General features: G+C 37.8%; 1 protein-coding gene across 1 annotated transcript; it reads right to left on the bottom strand.

Annotated features, from left to right (window-relative positions):
* Positions 1-257: 257 nt before the first annotated feature.
* LOC119192010 lies at positions 258-9,943 on the bottom strand (the record flags this gene model as incomplete). The annotated part of the gene is made up of 2 exons (XM_037445861.1): positions 258-1,073; positions 9,668-9,943. Coding segments are annotated over 2 exons (1,077 nt in total), but the record flags the coding sequence as incomplete, so codon positions are not given.
* Positions 9,944-10,824: the final 881 nt, after the last annotated feature.

The following is a 10,824-nucleotide window of genomic DNA, read 5'->3' as shown; positions in this document are numbered from 1 at the left end:
TTAACACTGCGTTTGTTTATGTAATCAAACAAGAATATTGCAAAGTATCGTAATATTTCAGGCGAGTAACGTCAACTTATGGGAAATTTGGCGCGAAACTACGCTTAGGCAAACTTTACTTTGTCACTTGCGGCGGCGTTCAAAGATACATTTCTATGTTAATTCAGTGTAATAATTTCGGCATGCTAATAAAATGAACGTAGAGTACACGTACCTAGTATTATACCTATAGGTAAATTTAGAATGAACTATGTACATTGTACGTGTGTGCCTTAGTTGGTGAGAGCTTCGTAAATGGGCAATGGTTTAAGGCTATGAAATAAAGCACGCACCTGTAGGTTGTGATGTGGCTGTGTGAGATGCAGTTGTTGCTGCTGCGTCATGTGCAGGTGTTCGATGGGAGGCGGCGCAGGCCGCGGCCGGTAGCCGTACCCGCGGTACCGAGCCCAGTCCCCGCCCGCCGCCTGTTGATGCTGCTCCGCCATGTGCTTCAGAGTTTGTGCCGCCGGCGACATCTCTCCTCCACCGTAAGGCCTCGAAGGAGGCTCACCTTCGGAAGGCTCTAGGCCTAGGCCACCACCGTTTAGTTTTCCACCATCTAAATCGAAGTTTTTCATGAACTCTGGATATTCGGATATTTCCGTGATGAGATCTTCGAAGGCATCATCGCCATCGTCTTCTCCAATGAGTTCCGCTAGCCCCGGAAAAGCCGATGCAGCATCACGTTCTAATGCCGCTGCGCACTCGTCAAGACCTACAAACTCATCATCTGCAACTTCCGATTTGCATTCAGCCTTGCATTCTCGCTCACAATCCAGGGGAGTGGGTACACGCGGTGGCGGTTGTTGTGGGGGTGGCGAGCTCGATGTTTTGACAGCATTAGTCAACGCTTTCACGGTGACGTTAGTTGATATTTGCTGCGGTTGTGAGTCCGCCGCCGAAGTGGTAAACTCCAGCTGCTGGACGATCTCCACAGAGAACTTGGTGAGAGCCTCGCCGGTGACACCTCCGCCACCACCTCCACATTGCAGCTTAGCCGGAGGTTCGTAATCACCACACCCAAACTTTTGTTGCTAAAACAAAAATATTATATTATTTTTGTGATAAGAAGGCTGTCGGTGGCAAATAAAATCTGCTAAAAACTGACATATTAATGAACTATGAATATAAATGGAAAGTAGCCAATTAAACTAGCTTGTCAAAACAGGTTTTAATCATCTTCATAAACAAAGAGACAGAGTGTCGTAGTATTTAAAGGGTCACTTTCGTAATTTAACTTTCGTCGTTGTGCAGATAATATGTCATACTTAAAATACCGCAATGTTCAGTAACATACATAATATTTAGTATTAAAATATGTCACTAACCGTTTAAAACAAAAAAAATGTCTGATTCACGGATCGATCTGTAATAACGACGGTTTTTTGGCACCTGAGAGCGATATACGAGCACTGGTATAACATTTTCTACTGTGGACATCAACGTACTTATTTAGTACAAATTCTAATTCGGGATAACAATATTTAAAATGGATCACTGGTATTATAGTAGCGCGTTATACTTACGATATAACGACGCGAGGAACTCCTAGGTTGATCACTGAACTGAAGATTACGTCATTCAATTTTATTTTACCTCTTAAAAAACATTGTAGCCAGTGTAACTATTGTACGTAATAAGACAAAATCTCATGTCTCAGGATGGCGAGCGCGGTGAAATACCAAACAATACTGTGTAATTCAAGGTGTTGGACGGTGTTTCTACTGTTTATGGGCGATCGTTGCGCTTACCAACAGGCGAATAGCAAGTTCGTCTCATCATTGAAAGCAATAAAAAATAATCACGCCTCTTGCCCAGGATAAGAGTTTATGCTAAACATCACTATAGGCTATATCACTATAGGATGGAAATAAGCTTGGTATACCGTGGCAGAAGTGTACCTGAAGGATGACATGCGAGACATTACGACACGTGTCAGTTATCACGTGCAATAGCTACGTTAATTTTTGCTATATATTCAACAAATTCTTAAGACCAGTTACTTAAATTAAAATCAGATGTTTTTTCGCTTCCAGCTTTGGAGGCTGTGGTGTCCTCACTTTATGTGTTCTTTGGTAGTGAAATAAAACAATAACGTAAACAGTAAGTACAGCACAGCACACCGGAGACGTCCGCCCTGCGCCGCCAACGGCTCGGAAGTGTTGCGTTACCGTTGGACTGTGCTGATCTTTAATATCAATACATCACATCTCTTCCTTTTATAAAAATAAAATATTAAACCAAATATCTTTAATCGAACCCTCGTTATGCATGTAGCGTTATATTTTTTATACTTATATCAAAATAACATTATCAAGTATATTTAGAAATTAAATGTCTTTAATCAGATTTGTCTTTATCAGGAGTGTCTTTATCACCAATAACTTTCCATTGACCTTCTACCTTCTTCAAATGTACTATGTTTCTCCTATACTCCTGGCCTGTTTCTTCATTTCGTACATTTATGTCGCTTCCTTCAGCATTAATTACAGTGTGAGGTGTGGGGCTAAATTCTGGAACCAGTTTGTTTTCTTTTATTAAGTTCTTTACATATACCTTTTCACCAATCTCTAATTCTCTAATAGCAGCTCTTCTTTTCCTGTCTTCGTTTGATTTACTTTTTCTTTCATTAGTTTATCTCTATCTCGGATTTCGGAATCATAATTATTTTCGAGGTCTATTAAAAAGGGTAGTTTGTCTCTAAATTGCCTTCCGTAGAACAGTTCGGATGGGGATTTTCCTGTGGAGGAGTGAGGTGTACTGTTATACATCATTAAATATTTTAACAAATCATCTCTCCAGTCTGATTTCTCGCACTGACTTATCTTCAGTCTTTTGAGAATATCTCGATTTTGCCTCTCAACCTCACCGTTTTGTTGTGGCCAGTAAGGAATAGTATTAAAAAGCGTAATTCCATGTTCGGTACAAAATGTTTTGAATTCTTGGCTACAGAACTGTCGGCCATTATCAGCTGTAATACTAGTTGGATATCCAGTTCGTGAGAAGATTTTTTAATACATTTATAGTTTCATGTGTAGTGATAGATTTCATAATTTCAATCTCTTTGTATCGACTATAATAGTCAATAATCACAAATAAATAATCTCCACTTGGCAGCGGACCCAGAAAGTCAATAGCTGTATCCATCCAGGCTTTCAACGGGAGTTCACGTCGTTTCATGGGCACTGGTGGATTAGGGGCTGAAACTAAAGTACAGCCTCTACAGTTTTTTACAGTGTTTTCCGCATCTTTATCAATTTTAGGCCACCAAACTTTTGAGCGTAGCCTAGCTTTCATATTGACAATACCTGGATGGCCCTCATGAGCAGCTGCCAAGACTTGTCTTCTAAGTTTAATAGGAATCACTATTTTATTTCCTCTTAGCAAGACACCATCATGTAACCATAGCTCATGTTGAAATAACTTGTAGTTATTAATGGTCGCATCCCAAACGTTATGCATTAAGGCATCTGTGACTAATTTTATATCGTTATCCTCATTTGATGCTTCAACGATAGATTTTAGGGATAATGCTACAGGTCGCGCGTATTGAACTATCTGGTTGACATGATATTCATCTTCAAACGGACTCTCCAGTTTGGAGCTATTTTACACAGCCGGGATAATGGATCTGCAATGTTTGATTTCCCGGGTTTATAGATCACTTTATAGTCATATGCCTGTAATCGAAGAACCCAACGTTCGATTCGTGCACATGGCTTTGATCGCGGTCCAAATATAATTTCAAGAGGCTTATGATCTGTGATAAGCTCAAAATGTTTACCATATAGATACATATGAAAATGCTCAACCGCCCAGACTAAGGCTAATGCCTCTTTTCGGTNTGGCAATATCGCTTTTCAACGTCAGTTAAACTTTTATTCCCGAAAGCAATTATTCGGGGTCCTCTATTATCGTACTGGAGCAGTACTGCTCCTAAACCTACAGGACTTGCATCGGCAATTACTTGGGTACGATCTTTTGGGTCATAATAACCAAGGGTAGGAATATTGGCAAGAGACTTTTTAATTCATCGAAAGCCTTTACTTGCTTATTTTGCCACAGCGGCGAAATGTTAGTCTTTTTGTGCCCTTGTTGCTTAAGTAACTGCCGAAGGGGTTCCGTTAAGGTTGATAAATTTGGAATCCACTTTCCCACGAAATTAATCAACCCAAGGAAGCTTTGGATTTCTTCTATGGTTTCCGGTGGTCTAAATGTTTGTATTGCTTTGATATATTTATTAAGTGGTTTAACGCCTACTGACGAAAGATTATGGCCCAGGAACTGGATAGATTTTGTTTTGAAAACGCACTTTTTTTTTGTTCAATAATACGTTGTTCTCTTTGAGGACTTTTAGAACGTGTTGGAGCCTATCATTATGCTCTTTTTCATCGCACCCATAGACAACAATATCATCTATGAAATTTACCACACCTTGGCATGGTAATAACATTTTTTCCATAATTTTTTGAAAATGTTCAGGTGCGCATGATATTCCAAACATTAGTCGTTTGTATCGGAAAAGCCCTTTGCTAGTTATGAAAGTTGTTATATTTCTACTACTTTCTTTAAGTTCAACGTGATGAAAAGCATTTTTAATATCTAATTTTGAAAAAGTAGCTTTACCTAATTTGGGAATTAGCTGTTCCATGGTGGGTAAAGGGTGATTTTCTCTAATAATAGCTTTATTAGCAGCACGCATATCTAAACAAATACGTATATCGTCATCAGGTTTTAGAACCGGTACCATAGGAGAAACCCAAGATGATGGCTTGTCTACTGGTTCAATGATGTCCATTTTACCAGTTCGTCTATTTTATCGTTTATTTTAGATTCTAGAGGAATAGGGACTCGTCTATATGGTTGGCAAACTGGAGTTACCGTTTTATCAATGGTGATTTCGAGTTGGATATCTTTGAACTTGGGAAATTGTTGTTGCTCAATGGCATTGATGTCTAATCCCAATTTAAGGACGTTTAAAGAAATGGCTGTTTCTTTTCCCAAAAGGTTCTTTGATCCATTTTCAATTACATAAAATGTTGATTTTAATGATTTGGGACCAACTTTTATCTGTGCATCAAACAAACCCAAAACTTTTAACGGATATTTGGCACTGTAAGCTCGAAATATTTTGTCTGAAGTTTTTTGTTGGTTGAAGACTACAACATTTGATTGTTTCATATGGTCCCAAGTTTTATCATTAATGATATTGGATTTGCTACCAGAATCAATAAGCATTTTGATGTTAACTCCACCTACCTGGCAGTCAATTGTGTCATCGCCATCGATGTGAAATATATAGTCCACAGTTGTATTTTTTGTGGCTTTCGTTTTTTGCTGCTTAGTTTTATTATTGTCATTTGACGAGAGGTGGGAACTCTTTCTTTTATTGGCCCTTGTTCTACACTGGTTTTGGAAATGGCCTCTGTAGCCACATTTGATGCAATTTGCATTGCTTGCAGGGCAGGTACTACTATCACTTTTGTGATTTTTACTACCACACCGGCAGCAGGTATTAACCTCTTTTTTTGTGTATTGTTTTGTAGTTTTTGTGTCGATTTTATTAAGGCTGATTGAAGTATTGCTCTGTCTATCGTGGAACTCCGTTAGTTGTCTTTCGACAGTTTCTAAAGAATTAGCTTCGACAATTATCTTTTCGATCGTTGCCGTGTCACCAAGCGTCAAAATATTTTTCCTTAATTTATTTGAGCTACACTTTTCTGTAATTTGGTCGATGAGACTTTCGTCTTCCTTTGCAAAATTACATTTGGTGCTTTGTTGTCTAAGACGGATTAAAATTTAATCAAAATTTTCGACAGCCTCTTGCTTCATCAAACGAAATACATGCCTTTCAAATAAATAGCTCTGTTTTGGGGAGAAATATTCATCTAATTTTTATCGCAATTTCATATACATCAGTCGCGTCGGGATCAGTCACGTGAGCTCCGGGTATATTAAAATGAATATCTTGTAATGTCATTCCTCCAGAATGAAGGAGAATCGCACGCTTTGTTTTATGATCACTGACATTGGTTGCTATAAAATATATTTCTAAAGCGCGTTTCCATTTTTCCCAACGGGATCCTATAGAGACTGGATCACCCTCGCAGTTAAATGGTTCGATTGTTGTTATTTGTAAGTGTGACATGTTGAGACGATCTGTAAATAACAGAGGGGACTTCGTAAATGTACTGATTTCAATTAATCTATACCTAAGAAAATGTATCTTAAATCTGTAAGAAATTATTAAAATTTGTGTACAGTTATTAATTTTTTTTTTTTTTTGTTTAAACTTTAAGCACCAACTGTGTGTAATAAGCTTTGTTCTAAAGATTTTTTGTACTAAACATAATAATAGCGTACATAACAAGAGAACTCGGTACTGTCTCATATTTAATATTATATAAACAAAATCTAAAGCAGTTTAAAAGTACCTGCACGAAACAAAACAGTCATTCGATATATTAACAAGACGGCCATTTAAAAGTAAACACCGTTTTGAGTCGGATATTTTGCCCGGTAACCAACGATAGACAGAATTCACAATACTTTCTTTGTATTTGTTCGTAATTCTTAGCCTTATTGTTTTACGACACTCTTTACCTTTCGGCAGGAACGCATTGGCACATCCTCAGAATTATTATTGAGGCGGCATATTGTTATAATAAGTAATAAGCGATATCATCGCTGGAACATAACGAATCTTTGATCGAGTATTTTATTACTCGATAGGTATTGGCAAACGGGTTTTTGATCAACAGCAGAATACTATTGTATTAAATTGTATAGAAACATGATTTTTTTTTTTTTTTTTGTACGTATGCAATAATTTTATTTCCTATGGTAAATACTTACATTTACCGAAACGTGAGGATATACTAAGTGTCGGAACACAAAATATACATAATTGTTTGTCTGTTCAAACAAAATATTTTGCTGATCAAAATCCGTGAGCAGGTACTAAGTTCGTAAATTCGGTGTGATTTTACTTACTGCGCGTTTACTCGTCGCCAATGTGGTGTCCTCACTTTATGTGTTCTTTGGTAGTGAAATAAAACAATAACGTAAACAGTAAGTACAGCACAGCACACCGGAGACGTCCGCCCTGCGCCGCCAACGGCTCGGAAGTGTTGCGTTACCGTTGGACTGTGCTGATCTTTAATATCAATACATCACAGAGGCCATCAACTTTACAAATACATACATATACATACAAATATTTACATACCTATATCGCAAAAATTGTGCACATAACCTTTTTTTTTCTATCCTTTTAATATAAAACTTCTAACCTAATACGTCAAATTCAGAATCAACGGAGAATAAACTTTTTGTTCTACATATGGGTTTAGATAATGCATGAAACAATCTAGGGATAGACATAACTGAGATTAATGCTAAGGGATTTTTGTAACAATAATTGAATTCATCATAAAGCATAAAAATGTATTAGAAAACAGCGGCAGCGGCGGCGCAGGCGCACGGAGGTCGTCGCGGTGAGCGGCGCGAGACAATGCGAGGCGTTTGTTGTGAAACTCGCCCAGTTTGCACAACCGCACACCGCCCTACTGTACCTACGTAGGCATGGTTAGAAGCGAGTAAAAGGAGATACCTTGCGGGGAAGCTGCGACTGACCCACGCAATAAAAACTACGCCGAGACCTTGGAACTGCCATATTAGCAACTAAATAGCAAACAGTTTTTTCTACGCGCTGAAGTTTCTCTTTGCAATTACAGTTTGAAATCTCAAATACATTTTTATCAGACTATCTATAGTCGGAAGAGTTTATGAATCTAATTAGCTCTTTAGGTGCCAACTTACAAAAATATCGATGTTATACATGCGACCACGGCTATAGCCTGAATACCACTGTACATTCAGACTAGAATTTTAAACAAGAATCTTATGTTTTTTTCATGGATTCTAATTTGAATGTTTATGTTTAATTTTTTTATCTCATTACAATGGATTCCAAGGACAACAACGTAATTAAGACAAAAAAAAACAATTAGTTTAGTACAATAGCGTTAGAGTTGTTATGTGTCGCGTGCTGCGTAAGTGTGGAGCGTTGAGGGACGGGATGTAATGCCAGAGGGTCAAGTCAATTGACGTCCAGTTACATCCGGTGCGAGTACACGCCGCTGCGGCCAGCACGTGCCGCTATATTAATTATCTCCCCATCACATCACGTTGTATTACCGGCGCAATTAATTATTCAGGTTTATAATGCACTTTGAGCGCATCGGCGCATTCAGCGGTGTCGTCGCATTTTACTGAAACCGTATGTGACAATCCTTGATAGTTATTTACCCGATATCAGTACAAACACGCAAAATAGCCGAGCACGTCATGCAAAACACCGACCAGGAAGTTTCTTACAACTCTCAAGGCTAATAGGTGAGATAACCTACACAATAGCTATCTAAGCGCTGTATCAGTAAACAACAACTCATTACTATCGAAGTACCGCTCTCTAGGGCATTAGTCTAATGCTCTATTACAAGTCAACAAACATGTGTAAAGTCATCATATAAAAGAACAAACATTGTCTAAATTGTTGTGCGAAAATGAAAGTAACATAAGTCTTTGTACTGTCCTTGATTAATTTCGTTGCATATCCATGAATCCTTCATTTTTAATTACCTTAACTAAAACTTTAATCAATTGTCTTTTACCTTATATATCGGTACTTGTAAGTTCTGAGTTGGTGGAATCAAATCAGTACGAAATTTACAATCACTCAGGGTCTGTAAATTTTGTCTGCAAATGAACCTCGTAGACTGGTAAACAAGGTTGAAAAGACGAACTCATTAAAGAATATAATAGAGGTTGATACGCTTCAAATTACAGTGCTTGCTACTCTTGGCGAAAAGTCGCTGGCAAGACCATTAACCACAAGCTTTTAGATGTGGGGGTCGAAATCGATGTTAAAATTATTTGTGGCAAATCGAAAAGGCAAGGAATTTAAAAAAAAGCATACCACAGACGTGTTAAATGAAATTTATTTATATTTTACCTATCCTGGAATTTCACGTGAGCATATTCGTGAACGAATAGCCTAGTTAGTAATAGAAGCGACGATAGCCTAGTTGGGTGTGGAACGGACTACCGAGACGAATGTCCGCAGGTTCAAATCCCAAGGGCACACACCTCTGACTTTTCTAAAATCATGTGTGTATTCTTTGTGAATTTATCGTTCGCTTTAACGGTGAAGGAAAACATCGTGAGGAAACCTGCACATCTGAGAAGTTCTCTGTAGGAAATTCGAAGGTGTGTGAAGTCTACCAATCCGCACTAGGCCAGCGTGGTGGACTAAGGCCTAATCCCTCTCAGTAGTAGAGGAGGCCCGTGCTCAGCAGTGGGCAAGTATATAATACAGGGCTGATATTATTATTATTATTATATATTCGTGAACAAACGCTTCAAATTCCCAAAAATATTAAAAACGAAATCCTAGTAATATGTGAACTTAATTCAAGGTAATATGTGGATAAACTATAAAGATTGAGTATTGGAAAGATTCGCCGTCCTTACATAACATTACACTATAAATAATTTATTTCTTTCAAAACTTATTCCAAGAAACTGTCGTCTGAAGTCGCTAAACTGAGTTCTCTATATTTCTTACCACATGAACAACGCTGCTATGCAAGTTGCTAGATATCGCCGGCAGGTCCGGTTTGCGTTCGCTCTTCTTCGCCTGTCGCTTCCCTTTCCCTTCGAGAAACCGCTTCTGAAGTGCACTCGTCTCCAGGTTTTGCTGTTCGCAAGCACCACTGAAAGATTGATCGAATCTTGGCACGCATTCCGACTGCCTTCTTCGATATGTCTCTATGCGCCGTCTGAAACAAATGCGTCTGAATGTAAGTAACTTTTTCTTCGCATCAAAGTAAGGCACCTCTTTTTATCTATATATTTCACACAGAGTATCATAAATACGTTTTCTAAAGGGACACAGTGGTCGATAACGAACAATATTATTATTTCTCCTGATGCTCAGTCAGCCGCAACTCAGAACGCAGTCAGTCACCTTGAGCAAATGCTAATGTCGGCAATATAGCGGTTTAGTAAAAATCATTTAAGTAACAGTTTTATTTATTTATGAAGTTTAGGTTCAGCCTATAATATGAACGACGGTATAACGGAAACAGTATGTACCAGCTTCGGGAATACAGGAATTGGATTACAAATTAACGATTATGATTAGAAAATGTAATTGAGATTACAATAACATTTTGTTGTAATATGTAATTGTAAACAATAATTTTTTTTGACGATGATTATAATAACAAAAGTGAACCTATGTCTGTATGTTGACAAGGTGAAATAAAACAAGAAATTATACACAACACACGAGATATAATTCGATTTTTCTTTATCTTTATTTATTTCGGGGTTGTTATCCAGCCAGCATATGCCAACCCATTTATATTTTAGAAGTCAGATTTTCATAATCATACTTTCAGTTTCCATTGGACTTTCGGAAAATCAGATTTAAGGCAATATACTATATTATATTTAATATTTCTACCAAACGGACTCACACAATATCATATTTTTTCAGCTATGGCTTCTTAGTTTTAGTAACAGAATTACACGTGAATGAAAAAAGATCTTCGAGAATATTTCAAAGCGAACGAACCAAAATTCACTAAAAGAATAGACTGTGCTAGATGTTTCTAGAATAGTCTACACTGTAGCAAGCAGAGGTATATTATACATTTGTCGTTGTTGGCGAGCACCTCAGTCTTAATTCGTACACGACAACAGAGAGAACTCTTAACG

Source organism: Manduca sexta, unplaced genomic scaffold (genome assembly GCF_014839805.1).
Source record: "Manduca sexta isolate Smith_Timp_Sample1 unplaced genomic scaffold, JHU_Msex_v1.0 HiC_scaffold_2232, whole genome shotgun sequence".
Taxonomy (NCBI): Eukaryota; Metazoa; Arthropoda; class Insecta; order Lepidoptera; family Sphingidae; genus Manduca; species Manduca sexta.
Note: the sequence above shows the minus strand (reverse complement) of the source record. Positions and strands in the feature narration are given on the sequence as shown.